We start from the raw sequence: 20395 nt of genomic DNA, 5'->3' as shown, positions 1-20395 counted from the left end.
AGACGCGACTTCAAATAACTAACTCTGCTCATTCGCCCCTCACTGCAGACAACCAACTTGAATTGCCAAGCTGTCGGTGATAGTGTTGGCTTCAGCTGGTGGTGAGCTCCATTCAACGCTAGGCAATCTCAGTATGCGCAGTGGCCAGTTGAGTGAGGCAATGGAAGGAGCTATAGTTTCTTCTAATCCATTTTCTGGCATCACTGGTTTTGCGGCGCGCCGTCGAGTAATGACGTATCACTTTTCGTTATTCCGCGCGGAATGACTGAAGCGCGAGTGGCACGCTGCAAACACCCGAATCGATTGTTTTAGGCGCGATAACAGGTTCTCATTGAAAGCCACTCCATTGGTCCAATGATTAGGTTGTTTGTCATTCGATAATTATCAAGATAAGAATTAGACAAAGATTACATGTTGGCGGCGAAGGAGTGCTGGGGAATATTGTAGGTGTCACAACTGCATAAGGTACGAACTTTTTAAACAACTTTGGTAGCGTTAGCAGGGACGCCATGAAAATGTCTTAACAGATGCACTTTAGTGACCTGAATTTTGTCATTTTTTTTGGCAAATTGAACGGCTGCAATCGTGGCGCCTTGAAATATTATTTTTTATTCGGAATGTTTGCAAAAAAGAATGATATTTGCTCACATAGAAAAAACACTCTCGTTGGTCGGTTCTGTTAAAATATATTCCTTTAAATGTGGTAAACCTAGAAAAATTCGCCGGTAGATAGCCGGTAGGATCTCTCTTTCCATGTCCTTAGATCAAAGCCACAAGGCTTAGGTCCCCTGACAGCATGTTTGATGTCCCTACGTGGTTTGAGCTTGAAGTTAATAAAAACTGCTCACCTTCTGGTTGCACAGCGTTTGCGTGTAGATAGTTTCGAGTCTTTCAACGGCATTTTCACTGCGCCAAAAAAAAAAAGATTACGTGTACACCACGCCCCAAGCAGTACGGAAGGCCTTCAAACTTAAATGACTTTATAAGCACAGACCTTCTTATAATGAAACGGGCCACATGAAATAACTTATTTAACGAAGAGAGTGAAACTCTCATTGAATTCCTCAGATAGCTTCATGTTGCAGTACACCCACTAACCAATATACTAAGGTAATGAATGTCAGGAAGTAATTCTGGCTCCGCTTTGAACTTCGTTATTACGAGGCTTTACTGCTAGCGTAGTATCTCGGTAAACGGAAACTGCTTAAACGGAGCTTTCGCTTATACAGAATAACAGCCTTAGTTTGTTGGTTTTGCATTAAAAAAAAAGAACGGTTCGTTAGACAAAACCATATTTTTTTTCCAACTCAGAGTTAACTGGGCTAAAAATATTACCGAATACGAAACAGAGCGGCGAATTTCAGCGAAATCACGACAGAGGTCACTTCTTCATAAACGGAAAATGAGACATCCACCCAATCGCAGCACTTGCTACAAAGGAAACACATACGGGTTCCTAGAAAGAAAAGCCTCGCACTTCAATAAAAATTCGTCTTCATCCTGGACTCGAACCCGGGACCACCGCCTTCCCGGGGAAGCCGCTCTACCATTTGAGCTAACCAGGCGGCTAGCAGACGACAGGGCGAAGTCAAATTTATCGACAATTTCTTGCGCCTATCTTGCCTTTCCTTTTCGGGTTTTGTTACCAATTCCCCACGTTGTCGCCAAGGCAAGCCAAGGCATGCCAAGGCGGCCTTTGCTGCCTTTGAATAGTGTGGCCCTAACGTGGTCGCGGCTTGCTCTCGTTTCCTTGTTTTGGTGATGTCGGTTGGCCACGAGTTTGATTAGCGTTTCCGATAGCGGGCACAGCAATGACCACACAATGACCGCTCAAGCTGGAGAGAAAGATCGAAGTTATCGGTGACTTCGGGAGTACAGTTGCTTGGCCGAAAGGGCCATTTTTCTCACTAAATAAGTGTTTTTTTGTAATAACGTATTTTTTTTCTTCCCGCTAGCTCTAGCAAGCGGCAGCACGCTAGGAGGAACTATGCAAGAAAAAAAGCTTTATAATCAGATCAGCTCCACTTATGATTTGCTGGTGGCAATAAAGTATCTGCCCCTTTAAAAAGAAGTATCCTGGCCATTCCTTGAGCTCAATTTCTCGGTAAATGCAACTGTTCATAAACGGAACTAACCTCCCTGGTCCCTTGAAGTTTCGTTTAAAGAAAGCAACGTTACCTGACTGAAAGAGATGGCAGGTTCGGTAGGAAGTCGTTTTCAACGACAAGGCACAGAAACACCCAATCGGCAATGGCCCTCTGGAAAAAAAAGAGAGCGTAAAAGACCATTGCATAGTTGGCAGAAGAAGATGAACTAGAAGGAGGGTCCGCGAGAGACATTCGCTTTTTGTTGAGTTCGCATTGTATTCTCTTCACACAACAGAAAAAAATGCAAGGTTAACCTCTTCCTAACAGCTGTGAGAATGCGATAGTCTTTCTGCTTCCCGGTGTAATACCACACGATTCGTAAGTTCTCGTACGTTTATTTTGGCTAGATGTACGATGTCTGGGACACGTTCGAAATGCCGTATAGATAATTTACTTAGAGGACGGCGTATGCAAGAGTAAAACATGTGTCGCCCTAAATTAAAGCTCTGTATATCTCACGCGATCATGTTATCAAAACACATCCTGTGCTTGCAGTGGGCACAGGTCAAGCGTTTATTTTTTTTCAAGGTGAAACCAGGGATTTTCTATTTTGCGATGCTACCTTTAACTTGGCCAATAAAGACCATTTCGTAAGCATTTCAAATATATATATATTTTTTAAAATACACGTTGAAAAATATATTTTTGACGTTTCGAACATCGATAATAAATTTGTTCTGCTTTTTAACGTGTATTTCTTTCCAATAACTACAGTTTCCAGGAACGCTTATCTGTCAGATAGATACATATAATCTGCTTTCGGTACAGTCCATAAATATAGGAGAGCCAGACGCGTGATTCTATTGCATCGTTTAATAGAACGTGTTTACCCCGCCTGTCCCCAGATTGCGCTGTACCTCTATGCAAGGCATATTGATTTACAAGTAGCCAGGCAACGGTGAACATGCGAACTGCAGGAACGAACACGAGGACACTGGAGGATTGGCGGAGAAGGGTTAGAGAACGTGTCTGTTGTGACGACAAGAATTCACAAAAATGATTTTTTTTTTTGTTAAAGGCAAAGGAAGCGTGATACTTGCGCCCTCTCTAAATTTGTCTAGTGTAGAAAGCCTTTAATAACCAAGTGCTCGGGGATTCCGAAATATTGCGCTATACAAGCCACTGCGTTGTAAAGGTTAAAACTTAAATTATGGGGTTTAACGTGCCCAAACCACTTTCTGATTATGAGGCACGCCGTAGTGGCGGATTCCAGAATAATTTGGACAACCTGGGGTTTTTTAACGTGCACCTAAATCTAAGCACACGGGTGTATCTCGCATTTCGCCCCCCCTCGAAACGCGGCCGCCGTGGCCGGGATTCAAACCCGCGACCTCGTGCTTAGCAGTACAATACCATAGCCACTAAGCAAACACGGCGGGTTTCGTTGTGAAGGCGGAGCACCGCACCGCTCACGATAGAATCGGGACGCAGTTATTCCTTCGCTATATCGAGTATTCCTTCGTAGAGGCGTTCGTTGCAGACGCGTTGAACTGTATACGCCCATTGCGAATTCTCTGTGGAACACAGAACCCCGCATCGTTTCCGTCCGTGTTCCACGAGGTTAGCGCAACAAGACCGGTGATTTCTAATTTGCCCGCACTGAACGTGTACTAAAATACGCCCGCCATCATTGCTCTGTAGCGAGAGAAAAGGCTAGGTGACGTGCGCAAAAGGCGAAACGTGTGGAACTACACGCATACCGCCGGGTCGAACGGAAACGGTACGTCCTTCACTCGAAGATCCCGTGCCAGCCGGTCACGCAACACGTTGATGTGGACGAATGCTAGTGGCACTTCGAGTGCGGGCACCTGCGTGTCAAGAGTATTCAAATTGTTCAACAAAAAAAAAAAAGCTAATTACAGCACAGCGTTTCAGCTCTCGCTATAGCACCGGCAAACAAATCTACGAAATAAAGTTCGAAGGACCGCCCTTTCTGTTAGTTCAGACCGCAATGCCCACTCGTATATGCGCTGTGCGATACGCATTTAAAAATAGAAAGAACACGAACTACGCTTCAGGCAGAATTGGTAACTGCATAGGAATCAAAAACAATTCCTTTCGCCTCTCTTGTCCGATCTAAAATGTTGCTCAGATATGGGTGCCCGGTCAAGACAAATGCATAGGAAGATGGAGGCATGAAGAGATTAACAGTTGTCGAAGAATATATGTCACTCGTTCCCTCTAGGGAACTTGTCTTAAGAGGAAGCTTTAGCTCTGACCCAACTCCGACGCGGCCTATTCAAATACATGTAAAACGCAAAAACGTTTTCCTGAGATAACCCCTTGACCGATTTTAATGAAATTTGTTGCATTTGAAAGAGAAGGTTAAATTCTAGTGACTGTTGCAAGCAGAATTTCGATTTAGGGCTTGAATTTTGTTTAAAAAATTTTCAAAATATTCGACCGTTTGAAGAAAATAGAAGCACGAAGTTTACAAATTAATTGCGCTGCATTAAGAACTGATATCGCGGTTCTGTAAACGGCATCCATTAGATCATTCAAAGCGGAAAAATTCGATGTGTCATTTTACATCTTACGTAAATTTGTACCGTTGGTTACAAGGGTTCTGCAAACGCTGTATTTCCATATTAGTAAATTTTTTTATATTCATGTGTAACATATAAATTTTGTCTGCTTTAGATGTACTATTAGTTACAATTCATAGAATTGTATTATCATTTTTTGTTGTTGAGTTACAGAGTTGTAAACTTGATGGTTTCGTCTTTGAAAATTTTCAATTTTTGCCAATTTTTAATAAAAAAATTGACGACCTAACTCGAGAGCTCGAGACAAACAGTCACTAGATTTTAAGTTTTTCTTTTAAATGCAACAAACCTCGTCAAATTTGGTGCAGTGGTTGCCGAGAAAAACGAATTCTCCTTTTACATGTATTTAGATAGGAGCACCCGAGCTAAAGCTTCCTCTTAATTGCTGCCTTAACAAGCCCAAGTCCCCTTGCGGAAAAGCTGGCTGTTGCGACATCTATTATTCGACCACTCTCTGCTTAACCTAAGCTCTTTAGTAAGAGTCGTATTGTCGCAAAGATAATCAGCCTCGCATGTTCCATTGTATTACTGATATAAATGCAACCACGACCGCTAAGCCGTCAAGAGAACCATAGATGACACGTTGCTGTTAAAACTATTACGTGGGACTCCACCTGAAAGAAAGCGAGATGGGGTTTTCTTAACACTCCTTGAGGTTCAAATTTGGGTAAACTTTCACGTCGTTATTCTTTGTTTCTTTAATCGTGATAAAGACTTGCCTTAAGCATAATATTTGGTATGCTCTATATCTGAGCTGTAAGGCCTGCGCTGTTTCGCATTTTGTGCTGTATGGAGCACCTCAAGTAAGGCCCACAGCTATCAAAATATAGATCTCGCTGGAGCCAACGTTACCCCGAGGGGGGGGTTGCTGCCGACACCTTCACCTGTCTTTGCACCAGTAGATAAGTTGTATACCCACGTCTTCGTTGACTGCAGTTGCTCAAAGTAATTAGGGCAATGCAGACATTGTTCAAAGTCTTGTTAGCGATATGTATAGGCAGCAGCGACTGTTTATTCCCAGCTCATGCCTCACTAACCGCATACTAGAGCTATCGCAGCAGCGTGCGTCGCAACCGTTCTGTCGCAGCGCCGGCCGTGTCCGGTATTCCGGTAACCACAGGCGAGCTGGGCGTTTCAACAGATGGGTGGAGGTGTAAACTAAAGCTCCTCCATACTACTATTGCTGCGATGAAGGAGCTTTAGCGTAGACGTACGTGAGCGGCCTGATCAGTCCAGCCACCTGGTGGCTTAGCTTAAGCAGCCAAATATAAGGGCTAACATTGCTCTAAACAAGTGTAAAACGTTTTAAAGATTTAGAAGAAAGACAGCGTGTTCACCATTACGCTCCTTCCAAAAACGAATTACACCCACAGCAAAGTAGAATGCGCTTCGTTACTGCTATATTAGTTATTCGTTTGGTTGAGCTCTGTGCCACCAAGTGGCTGCACCGTGCAGACCGTTCACGTTTGTGCCACCGCTCATACCGTGAAACGCCCAGGCCAACTCCACTCGCGCTTGCGTTTACCCGAATACCGGACAAGCGAAACACGATCGTGGTAGTAATCATCCGACGTAAAGTGACAGCCGCAAACGCGCAAATCCTGGCGCCATGGTCTGACAGCGACAGTCCGATGCGCTGCAGCCACTCCGCTGGTCTGCGGCCTTGCAGAGGGACACGATGTTGCAAATTGACGCATTGCCAGTCGCTACGTCTGCAGCCCACAACGTAACAAGGGCGAACCATGGTGCTCGCGAAAAGAAAGGTGGAGACCAACACTGACCGCGGAGCTCTCGTCAAAATGGAGCACGTTGTAACACAAGCAGACGACACTTGCCGGGTGCCGGAAGTCTTGAGTGTAGTGGTAAATTGTCCTTGTGCAGTCTCTTTCTGTTACTTTCTCTTTTTTATAGGAACAAATTAACTAAGATTCCGACTATCACAAACAACATTTGTTCGCCATAAAGTTGGAAAAACATTATTGATGACGCGCTCTGGGCAGTCAGTCTGATAGCTCGCCCTACTGGCGTCATACGATCGCCTCATCGGTCACATACGTCACCTGGTCAGGGGCGGCTGAAAACTCAGCCGAATGGCGTGCTGCGATTGGTAGTGGTGTACGTTTATAAAACGTTATAATAAATCGCACGCTCCACGCGGAGCCCTTAGAATCGTCAATTAATGATCAGAAGGACGTACCTTAGCGAGTCAGTACTCCTGTACAAAATAGTGAAAATTGTTTCAGGGTACCCTTAAGGGACTCTCCGTCCTCGTGCCTCGAACTTGATTATTTAAAATTGAATGTGCGGTTTATTATCCAGAAAATGCACAGTGGATTACAAGGCTCGAAGTAGCTGCGGACTCAAGAGTAACATTGTGTGAGACTAAATATGTAAATACGCGGAATGCAAAAAAAAAACTAATCTGAATATCTCCGAGCGACGGCAAACAACATTACCTCGGTTCTGTCCAGCAACGTGGCATATGCATATTTCTAAAGTTTCGCTAAAGTTACGTGGGACGCTCTGCATGTACATAGAATCTTGTCTGAATATATTTCCATACACGCGCCACGCGCGGACTTCGGGGCGGCTGCGCCAGGGGGCGCAGCGTGTACAATGGGAAGCGTGAGCGAGAGGAGCCCGGCTGCACACGCGCCTCGCACGTGGCGCGTTTCGGCACTGGCAGTGAAGCGTGTCGCTAAATTCGTTCGGTGCTATTTCCCATTAGCGTCGACATTTACCGCGAGACGGGTTCGGGAGGAATTTTTGTCACTTCGCCGCATTTTACGCTCTCGTTCTTTGTACTGAATGTGAAATCGAGTAGCAGAAAATGAGACGAAAGCCCACTCGCCATACACCAAAATAGCAGTAGGAACGCAAGAAAGAAGAAAGCTTAATGGGTACGAATTGTTAAAGGAAACTTAAATGTCAAATTGAGTGAAAAAATCTGCTCGTAAAAAACAAACTGGTGAGTGGTTTTGGTATGGTGCGTTGTGTGGATTATGTTGTACGGCTTATGTTTTGTATGGCAGACATGGTGTGCTTGCGATCCTGGGGGTCTGTCACTGACGGCAGAATGTTCCTGCCTAAAATGTTCCTTAAAAGCGAATAGCTTCCTATGAAATTGAAATGACGTTTACTTTATGCGAGCAGCAAAGAACGCGACGCATCCGTTGCAGCTTCTCGTAAATGATTATCTGTGCTGTTCCTCGGCACCGTATCGTTAATTAAGAACGTTGCTGCGCAAGATAAAAGCGATGATGAATCGACCGATAGACAAAACTACAGAAAAAGAGAAACAGCTCACCCGTTCTTGGCGCTCGTCGGGAAGGCCTTCGCATCTGTCCATGTCGTGACCTACACGCCAGCGTAGAGGATGCAGGAATTTCAGCGTTTGTTACTTTCGCAACTCGAAATGATTTATGCACGCATTTGCCCCCCGTTACAGTACCGGATACCCGCCACACATTTCCTCGTAAACGCTGTGAACTTATTACATTTAAATACGTTTCCATGTGGTATGTTTGTCATCTATAGAGAAGTGCACACGAGCGCAAAGGGGCATAAAGGATCAGAATTATGTAAAGTTACGAGATATAAATGAAAGTTCCCGAGCAGCCGGGGTGACCACTGTTACAAAGAAATGAGAGCCTTCGATAAGCAGGAAAAGAAACACAAAACGACGTTTTCGCACGAAATGACTAGTGTCGCCATTATGAAAGTGTACTATCACCTCCGATTGCGTTACGCGTCCCGTTCATATTAGGTTTTATGCGTGTCCTCATAATAACACGCATAAAGTATGCACTTCTATTATTAGGCCGTTTTTTACAGAATAACTCACTAGTCTGTCACACCTGTGTTCCCGTGCTACATGGCGTCTGCACCCACCACGCTAGCTCAGTGGCCGTGGCGTTGAGCTGCTAAAAAACGGGTTCGATGCCGACCCGGAAGACGCACTGGATGTAATGAACTTCACCCGCCATATGGTGCATAGAAGGAGCTTTAGGCAGTACCCGATACAACGTGACGTCCGAGACCGTCGGTAGAGCTAGGGATGTATTCGCAAGTCGCCCCGTAACTTAACATAGAACATACGTTGCGAGGTCTCTATATAGATTGGTAACCTCTATCAATATAGATTGATTCAGTATTTGCTTTTACTGTCCATCAAAGACCTGCAGGGGACACTGCTTTCTACTGTCGCCTCCCTCTACTTTGTGAAAGTGCGAACGAGAAAATATCATTGATGTATCAATTTACGCTTGCATTTGAATTTTACATTTGAAATTTATTCAGAAATTCCACTCGCACAGGGGCCGCAGAAAGTTGAACGTAATTGCTTAAAAGCTCTCAGGCGTATATGAAATATGCTCCCGGTACAGAACTAGAGCAATTCTTCGCGATGAAATGTGCATTATCGTAATTTCGCTGCCCTGTACTGAAGTTTAAAGACTTCCACGCTGGCCTTCTCGCGAATTGACGATGTGAAGGCATTCCATTCCTTACTCGCATGTGTTAATGTGCATCTGTGACAACTGAATAGCACTGCCCTTTCATACTCGCAACGTTCTGTCTTACCATGGCGTCAAATACGGCATGCTTGCAATGCTAAAATAATGTTTACAATGCAGCGTTGTTGGATTGTTCGGCAATTCGCATCACCGCAGCAACATTTCCACATCACACTTTTCTTGTTTTGAGTAAACAGTTGTAGAAAGCTCTACGTAACGTTTCCGCATTTGAACGAGAAAGCTTTGACTAGCGCGGAAGTCTGCAAGGCAGCAAAGCTCACCCGTCTGTTGGCAGAGTCGACAGAACTTGATGTCAAAGCGGTGGTCCTCCTTGATGATGGTGATGTTTGTGGCATGCATCACCAAGCACATCATGATCAGGTCAGCTGCAATTAAAGAAGAGTCTCCGAACGCAAGAACCTAACACTCGAATATTTAACAAAAATAAACGCGAGAAAGTAGCAGCAACGGTGACGAAAACGTGACAACATGCTTAAATCTGACCTCAGCGATTTATAAGCATTCAGCACACCTAATAAGCTGAAAATTATGTTGTCGTCGGTTTCGATACCTCTCTGTCTACGCACCCCAGTCGTTGGAAGTGTGGCCAGGAAAAATTATATCGGGAACAACTGGTTGGTGCCCGAAAAAGAGTTACTTGAGGTCATGTGTTCAATGCATTTCGTCGGACACTGAAAATATAATATATCGAAACTGGTGAAGTCCCGATAATTCGTTTCAGGTGGGAACGCTTTGCGAACTCACCGGCTATAATTCGTAGATTTAAATATGGGCCGCAATAAATACGTAATTAAACAGTTAATTCGCGTAATGAAGTGAATTATTTGATTAAGTGTTTTGATTTCTTGGAGAAGTCGTGGCCCCGCCTCATCGAGTAATTTAGACCAAGGGTTAGAAGTGCGCTATCTGCCACAGACAATCTTTTTATAAGCTTGGTGCAGCTAAAAATACACCCTATATATGTTAGCCAAAAGAAAATATTGTATTTCAGTAGTGGGCTGTAATGGTACATTCTATGCGAAAGACCAGAACACTTACGATGCGCCCATGGGGCCAGTAAATTAAAAGGTCATTTCATGCTCGTGAGATTGGCATGACGTGTATAATTGAGTAAGATGGAAAGGTGTGGCTCGATTTTGAATGCGTTCGACTGCATGAATTTCAGCGAACTTTTATAACTTTGCGTATCGATGCATGCTAAGCAGTGTGAATAAGCCTCGAAGGCGGACGCCAAAATTTCCTGCGCCCTCATTATCCTAATGTAAAACACGAGACACGTCGAACAAATGACCCGCTTACCATCATGACCATAAATGCAATGCTTCGTGTTCGGGTCGTGGTTGGGGCGCTCTGCAAAGACAAATCCAAATAAGAGACATGCAACACATATTATGACGATTAAATGTGATCGTCATCGCTATACAGAGAACTTAGGAAGTTGTGAGTCGAAATTTTCGGGAAGCGCTTTTTAATGCGACAGGAATTTACAGATTATTCAAGTGCGCTCGGCGTTGAGAGTTATCGTGGAAAAAATCCCTAAAAAAAGGAGGATGCGGGTGTATAGGTTAGGAGCGAAACAGTGTTCTAAAGGACGAGGAAACTAGGACAAGTAGTGAAGAGGACGCAAGCGCAGGCCTGCCACAGGCTACTATGTCAGTGTCACGTGGTAGCTCAGCATCACCCTTCTCGTCAAATCTGCGGTTGTAGATAGGAGAGCGAGAGAGATTGAGAGATGCTGTCCTCATTAAGTTCGATATATTTGCCTGGCTGACCGCCTGACGTGCCACTTAGAGTTGTTGAGTCAAGTACGCAATGTGCGCTGTCATCGCACAAACACGCGGACGATACACGCAACCTATAAACACGCACGTAATCAAATGGTTCATGTAGTCTTTTTTCGATGGGGGCGAAATGCCAAATCGCCCGTGCCCCGTGCGTTGGGGGGCACGTGAAAGATCTCCCTGGTGGTCAAAAATTAATCCAGAGTCCCCCTCTATGGCGTGCGCCCCATAATTAAATCGTGGTTTCGGCTAAGTAAAACCCCAAAATTTATTTAGTATCCTTAAGGGCCGTATGGTTCTAAAAAATGTTAGAAGCGCTTTCGTTGCACGCAGTGTTTTGCCGCGGGCCAATAAAGTCCCGAAGTTTTAAGCCAGAGTCGTGGTACACACGCAACGCAGTCTTCATAGGCTGTCCGATAAACGATCTGCTGCAGTCGCAGAAAATATGCCGCAAGTCCTCAGGAACACTGCACACCGAAATGATCGGTGAGCGTAAATAACTGCAGTTTGCATTTTCGTTCAACACGCTAGGAGGCCTAAGCGGACAATGACCACGCACGCCTTCCCGGCAGCAGACTGAACGAGGAACACAACAAGATCTCCAAACGTTGCCCATAGGTGATACTCTAAGGATAGCGCTGATAGAAAAAAATGAAATCCGCAGGGAAGCAATCGAAACGAAGCGTTCACAGTATTCTCCCAGCAAATGTTTCACAGTACGTTTCACAGAAAACTCGAGTTTCATTCAGTGTCAATATGGTGGAAATCATCGACTGAGAGCTACCCCGAAATGCCATTGCGTTAAATGCCTCAGGTTATGCATAACGTGGTGAGCTTGCGAGTTTCTCTTTATTTATTTTTTTCACTGCTTTGTTTTAGTATATACAATGAGCAAGCTCTGAGGAACAAAGTCGCCAACGGATTGTTGTGCACGTATCAATATGCCCCGGAAAACTGGCATGCGAGAATATCCAACGCAGCATTTCCGGGTTCCATTTTCTGGACTTCTGCGCGACATCCATTGTTTCACAGCGTCGAAGGACTCAAAGCTGTAAAGTGCCTATGAGAGACGGTGTTGCGAGGGGACATCAATTTTGACCACGTGGGCTTGTTTAACGCGCATCCAAAACTTGGTCCGCGGGATTCTTTTTTTTTTTTTTGTTGCTGTTGCTCGGTCTCTGTAACGTGCTGCCCCGTCGGAAGGGAACAGCATCCAAGGACGTTTGCGCTGGAACACAGTTCAACAGTCAGTGAACTTCGCCGGCTGCTCGACGAAGGTTACGAATGCACACGCATTAGCGTCACGACAGATTTTTCACGCGCGAAGAGAAATGTGGGACAGGGCGGGCATCTTGTCGCTGCTACATTTTCTACCACCGCGAAAGACTTCTCCCGTTGCTGTAACGAGGAGGTGTTAGCTCTGCAGTAATTATTACCGTCGCTTGGACGCCACATCCACTATGAGCGTAATTTTTTTCACATAAGAACGGAACGTCCTGATGTGGCCGATTTCTTGCATACAGCTTTGAATTTAAACCAGGTAGCCCCACTAAGATGCATAGACAAGGAAATTCAACTACCTCGCATGAATAATTGCCGTGGAAACCATCGCCTACCGGCAGCTTGATAATGTAGAAAGACGGGTTCACACTGCAGTCCCGTGCGTCGCGTTCACAAATATGTGACTTGTGGCTTTTCAGCGGTGACGGACCCGTTCCGAATGTTGGCTCTCTTGTTCCCGATTCTTTCACAAAGTTGTTCAAATCTTACGCGTCACAGCGCGCAATAACCTTCGGACCGCAGTTTTCTTAATTGCAGCCCCGTTCTCCACCGGAACCGGAACATACTCCTTCGACCAGTTTCAAGGTCACATCAAACCTCTCCTCATTATCAGGTTACAGAAGCAATAGACTATTTCGCCTACTGAAGAATATCACTTTCTGACTCTTCTTTTGTATTTGTTTGTTTGTTTGTTTGCTTGTTTGTTTGTTTGTTTGTTTGTTCACTCTTCTTACAGTGAGGCCGTTAAGGCGAGTTCCGCAAGTTTTCTTACCAATTTTCTGGCAATCACAGAACAGCAAAACAGTGCAACATGCGTCGACACCCCGAATTCCCTTCGAAACCTAATTATCAATCACTATAAAATAAAGGCTGTCTTGTTTGTGCATAATATAACTGAAACACACAACAACTTGCTTGCGTGGTTTGTTTCAACCAGTATTTTGTATTTCCGTTTCTCCGTCATCCGGATTACCGTCGTCCTTCCTGCATTTCCTGCCTTTCCTGCCTATCCTTTCTCTACGTCTGTCCCCCCTTTCCCCTCGCTATTCTCGTCTAACACAGGAAGTTTCTTATATGGCAGTACGATCGAAATCAATATCACAAGAAAGCTGCCACCAGAATGACCGGTAACAGCGCTTTTTGAGTTAAACAAGGTATATTAACATTGCCATTTGTTGGGCGTGTTGGTAAACTGACTTGGAAAGCATATTTAGCTCCAGAAAACAAGGTCAGAAGGGAGACGACACCACAATGCGTTTTTGTAGCGCATTGTGGTGTCGTCTCCCTTCTGTCCTTGTTCGGTGGCGCTAAATATGCTTTCCAATATATTAAAATCATCTTGTATTGCACTAGATTCTGTTTAAATAAAAGAAAGCCACATGGGCTATGGGCGTCGACGATGGAGTGATGGAAGCCAGCACTCACTCTCCTGCGTCCGGATAAAGTCCATTATTTTCTGCTTTCCTTCGCCGGGCACCTTTGAGTCGGACAGCGCAACCTGGACGTCCTTCCAGCTGTCGTCCCAGTTGAGCCGCTGGTGAATGTAGAAGTGGAGCGACTTGGTGACCCGCTCCATGAAACCGGTGCCCTGCGTTCCGGAAAGGCAGCTTAGGGCCACTTAGATGTGCACGCACGGCGTTGTACCGTTGAAAGTGCCTTTACTTTAATACCGACGAAGGCGGTAGTCCGAAATCCGCGAGAGGAGAGCCTCAACGGGGACGTGATTCTAATCTCGCTGGGATGCAGGAGCGCTTCGGGTGTACACCGTGCATTAGGCGCCCGTTGAAGAGGATCCCGTCAAAATAATTCGGAGTGGCCCACTCGGGCGTGCCTCCTATTGAAATCCCCTGGCTCTAGAGCCTATACAGACCCAGAATTAAATTTCACATACGCCATTTAAAGCCTTCGCTGGCGCTAAATGTGACCTGCTTGGTAATGCATAAATTAAATAATTGGGTTTCAGGTACAAAAGCAACCATAATGAGGATCGCCAAAACGGGGACAAATTTTGACCACCAGAGGTTGCTTAACATGCGCTTAAGCGTAAGCACAAGAGCGTTTTTCGTTTTTTGGTGTTTCTTGAACAAACCACCGTGCTTCACTCCACGACGTTATGCAGTCATCACCTCGGATTCCTTGTGGGGGACACAGTTCAGGAATTAGCTTTAGCTTCGTAGATATTAACTAAATGTACGGGAACGAACAAATCGATGTTTTATGCCAAGCAGTGAACAGTTCTTCTGTGAGGTTTCCTGCATCGCAAAACAAAAAATCGGCACAGACCCATAAGACTGCTTACGCGTGGTAATGCGATAGCATTACACCGTATGCAGGCCTCGGAGCGTCATGAACGTGTTTACACTATACACTCATGAGGCAGCGCCACCTCCTGTGAAGTCACGTGCCCAATGACGCACGCACTACGTACACCTTTTGTCAGCCAAAACCGAGGAGCCGACGTGGTAGCGGGGAAGCTTGCTCGTCTCGCACCCCGAAGGCCCGGGTTCGGTTCCCACCCAGACCGAAGTGTACTGAATTTTCTTTCCAAAGCCATTAATTTACTTCATTTACGGGAACCTTCTTGAGAAATTCGGTGTCAACCTAAGCCTTTTTTAACGTGTTTTTACTCGCCATCGGCGATATTTGGTGCCCTGTTTCGGTCACGCCGACCACGACGGATTTTTGCGTAGCGGGGCATTAAATGCTTTCGCATTAGAAGAAGCAAGGATCTAGTAACTCTAGTAGTGTTCTTGCATTAGCGCCATGGGCTTTTCTAGAAGATTTGAAAATGGCGCCAGTGGAAGTAGTTAAAAATGCAAAAAAAAGATAATGAAGATACACTCAAGTATCAAGTTCACAACTCTATAAGGCAGCAATACCAAAAGGCATCACGATTCCGTAAACTGAGTCTATTTGGAGAATTGAGGCGTACAAAACTAATAAGTAATACACGGCTCGGAAATATACGGCTAAATTGCGACTATGGCTTTAGGGAAAGCGTCGTAACCGCTGTGACAATGTCACGTGAGCTTGAAATTCATATTTTGCAATCGTCCGCGTTAAACGCACTGAAAGATGCAGTTCACACAGTCGCGATTTGCTTTTGATGCAGAGTTACGGGTTTGTACACTTCGAGATCGTTCTTCCTACAGCGAAGCTGATTATGGCTAAGGTTCCGCGTACTATTGTGCTGCGTGTGCAGAAGCCGTGGGCCGATCCCGGAGGTAATGCAATACCGGGCCGACCAGCGGCGACGGTGGATCAGGCTTTAGGCACTCGGCCAACCTGCACTGAGGAGTTTAATATTTCGGGTCCAGATAGAATCCGTGTGAGATATTAAGCTAATATGAACAGATACTACACTTTCACCCGCGTCGCGACCAAGTCTACGTTCGCATCACCCTCTCTTTGTCGCCGTTCCAAGAGCTTGTGCATCTACTTTCCTTTCCTTCCGCTCTCCCATAGTGGCAGTCCCGTATTGTTTCCTCCGCCTCCTCGGGGCGCCGGCCCGGTTGTCCACGCGAACGAGAATAAAAATCAGGGTAAACGAGTTTGCACCTTTGTTCGAAATTCTGTTTCACCTTTGTGTCGTGTGCTTCGCTGATCATCCACCTTCACAAAGTGGAAGGGCTCATGACTGTTTTTAGAGCGCAGCTCTTTGGCGTCCGTTCCTGGGTTTCGCGTCGTCGTCGGCGTTGTCGTCGGCCTCGTAACCAGCTCCGCCCCCCTTTCATCCCCCCAGCGCTAGCAGCGACCGACTGATACCGCTGGATGCCGCTGACGCCGCTAGAGAGTCAAGATAACGTGACTGCATAGAACACCGTCGCCGCCATGCAGAAAGAGGAAGAAAGGGTCCCCCCCCCCCTGTTCTTGTGTGGCGGATAGGGTGCTCTTCAGTTGCCGACGCGCCGGTTATTTCACGTAGGCCCCGGCACGTCGACGAATACGTGACCACCTTCCCACGGCTAGACCTGGTTCTTAGCGCTGCGGAAGCGAGGGTATCATATTGTTTGTGTCGGCATCGGCGGCGTTGTCCCTGAAACCAACTCCGCAGCTGGGGTTGACTCACTATCGCCGTCAGCGGCATCAGTCAGTCGCTGCTATCTCTTCCCTCCTCCCTTTATCGTGTTGTCCGCTTGCTGCGCGCGCTTCTGCCCCCATCGTTTGCCGCTGGGTGTACACGCCGCCCCCCTCCCCCCTCTTCCTGCGAGTCTCCGGTTGTCAAAGCGCCGGCTCGAACTTAATTCCTTTCTTCGCTCCTCCTCCAATGCAACCCCTGTGCGGTGGCAATCAGAGAGCCAGATCGGTGGCGGCGGATCTGTATATGTGCACCGCCCGAGCCGAAATTGCCGCTGCCGTTCGCCCTGTGCGGTGGCAATCAGAGAGCCAGATCGGTGGCGGCGGATCTGTATATGTGCACCGCCCGAGCCGAAATTGCCGCTGCCGTTCGCCACTGCGAAATTATCTGCCAGTTCTTTCTGAGCCATGAGCGAGACGACCGATGGAAGTCCTCCGTCTGCTGCTGCTGCTGCTGCTGCTAAACGAGCTGCCAGAGCAGAGGCCCAGCGCCGTCGCCGTCAGAATCCAGAGGTGCGTGCCGCCGAAGCAGAAGCTTACCGTCGCCGCCGTCGAGATGATCCAGGAGTACGCGTCGCCGAAGCAGAGGCTAAGCGCCGCCGCCGAGAAGACCCTGCCGTTCGCGCCGCCGAAGCGGAGGCTCATCGCCGCCGTCGAGAGCAACCAGCAGTAAGCGAGGCTGAAGCAGAAGCTCATCACGGACAGGGAGCAGTACATTTCGGTTCTCCGAGCAGGTACACCTCGTCCCACCGTCATGCTACCCCGTACCATGCAGCAAAAGCGGGTTAATTACTTTAACCCATGGGTGGCGTCCGTTCTAGATTCAAACATGGATCTTCAGATCGTGATAGCGCATACATGTGTTGCTCGATTTCTTTGCCTCAATCTATCGAAAAGGTGAAACAGCTTATTTGCTGCGCTCAAATTTCACATTAGGAAGTAACGTAATCGTCGGTAATTTTTTTTCCTAGCCGACCGACATTTGGAATTTTTCGTGAAACACCTTAGGTCCCAAATAAATGCTATGCTTCACAGATGCTAGAATGCAGCTTCCTCGAATGCCACAAATGTCATTGAACCCACCGTGGTTGCTCAGTGGCTATGGTGTCGGGCTGCTGAGCACGAGGTCGCGGGATCGAATACCGGCGACGGCGGCCGCATTTCCATGTGGGCGACATGCGAAAACACCCGCGTAACCAGATTTAGGTGCACGTTAAAGAACCCCAGGTGGTCGAAATTAATTTGGAGTCCTCCACTACGGCGTGCCTCACAATCAGAAAGTGGTTTCGACACATAAAACCCCATAATTTAATCAAATGTCATTGAAAATCGGCCCCGCGGAGTTCTCGCGAGAACGCTTACGCGTTTTAAATGTGTTTCTATACAGAGGAAATCGTACTGCAGCGCTTGCTATATCATCGCGTGAAAGCCCGAAGATGCGACCGAGAGATCGCGCCTATATACCGGCATGATGCAGTTGGCGTCGAAGTCCGGACGCTCGGGAGGCAGCCGCTCGCCGCGTTCCTCCAGCGCCGACCGCAGCGCGTGCTCTTTCGTGGCCCGCTGCTCGGACTCCTCGGCGCCCTTGAAGCGTTTCGAGCGCTCCGCGTTCATTCTGGCCCTGGGCACCTGCGTTATGTGAAGAGCCGAGCCACTGCTATGGCCCACGAGCATCAGGTGCTCTTGTTCTGCAAGTATACCTGGGAGCTTTCCGTCTTTTTTTTTTCTCTCATGGTGGTAAGGCACTGGGACTTCCCTACAGAATTAGCCAGGGTAGCATTTGAAGCCAATAGTAGAGGGCGATAGGTCGAAACAGTAGGATAAAAAGCACATTAACCACAATGGAATATCTCAGACAGGCTGGCTGACATTTTTCGATAGGGTCCACCCATCTTTCTTGAAGGCGGCCTGGTCATACTTGGCAGGTTAGTTTTCTATAGGGTTAGCGAAGGTGCATCGCACAGTGCCTTTTACAGCTGCAACTTGCAGAGTAAGAATTGGGAAAATTTTTCGTCTCGAATCATTTTCATATTACATCTTTTCGCAGATCGTTGCGCCACCAAGACACATCGCGACGTGTTTCCACTGATACGCACATCTAGAAGTAATTGTACTTCGGTCCGTAATAGTAATCGTCGCAGTGGGAACAACTGTGACTGGTGGTGGTAACAGTTGCTGAAGTGAGTAAGGATAGAACTAGTACTATTTACAGTGCTCGTGATGTCAGCAGACGTAGCTGTAGTGAATGTAGTAGTAAGCAGTATAGCGGCACTATTAGTAATTAAATAGTGCCGGCATGTTAGTATAGCGGTGAGGGAGGAGGAAGCCTCGATCACTGCCACACATGTTGGAGAAGGTGTTCCTTCGTTGAGCGCCCTTTGCTTGAGCACTAAGATGATTCCGGTTAACTGAGTGAGACGACACTCCCGTTTTCCAAGAAAGCAGGAACAGCGCGGCACTTTAAACGTTTCATTTCGTCAAGTCTAGAAACTTACGATGAAATCGTAGGGATACAAAATCCCCGTTTGTACTTAAGGTATTCTGTCGGTTCACATAAAGAGAAAGAACGCCCTCAAATATGACACTGTTCGTCAAACAATGTGAAACCATGCTTAAACAGTTGTCCAACACTTTCCAACGTCATTGAAGTACTTTAGTTCGAACAATAAGTAAGTCATAGAAATATAAAATAAAGGAAGGCATCGCCCAGTTTTCTCTTTGCGATAAGGTTAGCGAAACGGACAACTGAAGCATACGCTCGATGTCAGAGTGGACGGGTTAAACGCGAAACTTGTTTACGAACTTCCGAAGACACGCACTTATGCAGCGGACACGTCAGCCACCACGATGCGTTTACTCACCACACCGTCCAGGGCCATGTACAGTAGTTTTCTTGGCCGAACGATCTTGAAGACTCGGTCAATGTAGTCAAAAGTGTCCCTCATTATTTCGTCCTCGCTATTGGGAGCAGGCCTGCGCGAAGATCAGGAAAGATTCACTTGTTCTCTCGCTATCTAATCCAAGAAAAAACCGCATTGCAGATAATTTATTCACGCTACTTTGTTTTGCTTTGTTTTTTTAATGCGAATAATCAAACAGCAATTTAGCAGCTCCCTGCCGGCAGGACACCATGCTTAGAGTGGCGTCACCGAGCTGCGCGGTTCATTCGGCAGCAATGGTTGGAGCTGTGCACACTGTGTATTGACCTGTACCTGCATTTAGCACAGGTATGAGCTTGACACGTTGTTTATGTTCGAGTTTATTTCTCTACTGCAACCACTCCTGCTCTTGGGATACTGTGTGATTTCGGGATGCCAAATAACGCAGAGTAGATGGCCGAGGGACATAGTGATGAAGTCGAGAGCATGCGCGAAGGCATGAACATGTGTAACGAGCTGTATGAATCGGTCAATACTAGCGACGCTAGCAAGCCTTTATAGCTACGAGGATATTAAAGGTCGTGAAAAAAAATATATGGATCACACGCTCCGTGGGAATGAGCTTAAGCGAAGCTTTCGTTGGTGCTTGCGAAGAATACTTCTTGCTTATCAACCATTTGCAAATATAGAGCACACGACCAGTCGAACATATTTTCACTGGAAAATGCCTAACTCAACGTAATCTTATGACGTTTAACGATGCCTATACCACGAGCGACGAGGAAGGAACGACGACGATGGAATGGCAACAAAACTGTGATGACGACAGCTCGACGATGGTGGGGTGATGATGACGACATGGTGACAACGGGACGACAGCACCATAATGACAAAGACAGAACGACGACGATGGAACGACCATGACAGCATCAAGACAACTATATGAAAACGGCGCAATGATGATAGCAACGCGACGACGGCTTGACGAAGACAACGGCTCGTCAACAATGGGATGAGACCTATGGAATCAATATGATAAGATGATGCTGTTGAAGCGATGGCGACGACATTACTTTTACGCAGTCTCGTCGACGCAATGACGAAGAAAGAATGAATAGGATGGAAATAAAGACGACGCCGGACGACGAC

At 46.6% G+C, this 20395-nt stretch overlaps 2 protein-coding genes and 1 non-coding gene across 3 annotated transcripts in view; all 3 read right to left on the bottom strand.

Moving 5' to 3' along the window:
• Positions 1 to 8042, bottom strand: part of LOC126518213 (5'-3' exoribonuclease 2 homolog) — a 35084-nt gene extending 27042 nt beyond the window's left edge. Inside the window, exons 1-4 of the mRNA XM_055064646.2 lie at positions 8001 to 8042; positions 3848 to 3955; positions 2179 to 2258; positions 849 to 906 (exon numbers count right to left, since the gene is read on the bottom strand). Coding sequence (XP_054920621.2) covers positions 849 to 906; positions 2179 to 2258; positions 3848 to 3955; positions 8001 to 8042 — 288 coding nt within the window. The remainder of the gene's footprint in view (positions 1 to 848; positions 907 to 2178; positions 2259 to 3847; positions 3956 to 8000) is intronic.
• Positions 8043 to 10876: 2834 nt separating this feature from the next.
• On the bottom strand, positions 10877 to 19312 carry LOC140213992 (5'-3' exoribonuclease 2 homolog). The gene is made up of 4 exons (XM_072285198.1): positions 19229 to 19312; positions 17832 to 17996; positions 13716 to 13878; positions 10877 to 10923 (listed from the first exon to the last, which is right to left on the bottom strand). Exons 1-4 carry the CDS (start codon positions 19310 to 19312, stop codon positions 10877 to 10879), a joined length of 459 nt encoding a protein of 152 aa, XP_072141299.1.
• On the bottom strand, positions 15493 to 15678 carry LOC126518440 (U2 spliceosomal RNA). Its single transcript, XR_007596398.1, has one exon. It is a non-coding gene; the product is annotated as a U2 spliceosomal RNA (small nuclear RNA).
• Positions 19313 to 20395: the final 1083 nt, after the last annotated feature.

This window comes from Dermacentor andersoni, chromosome 11 (genome assembly GCF_023375885.2).
Source record: "Dermacentor andersoni chromosome 11, qqDerAnde1_hic_scaffold, whole genome shotgun sequence".
Classification (NCBI taxonomy): Eukaryota; Metazoa; Arthropoda; class Arachnida; order Ixodida; family Ixodidae; genus Dermacentor; species Dermacentor andersoni.
Note: the sequence above shows the minus strand (reverse complement) of the source record. Positions and strands in the feature narration are given on the sequence as shown.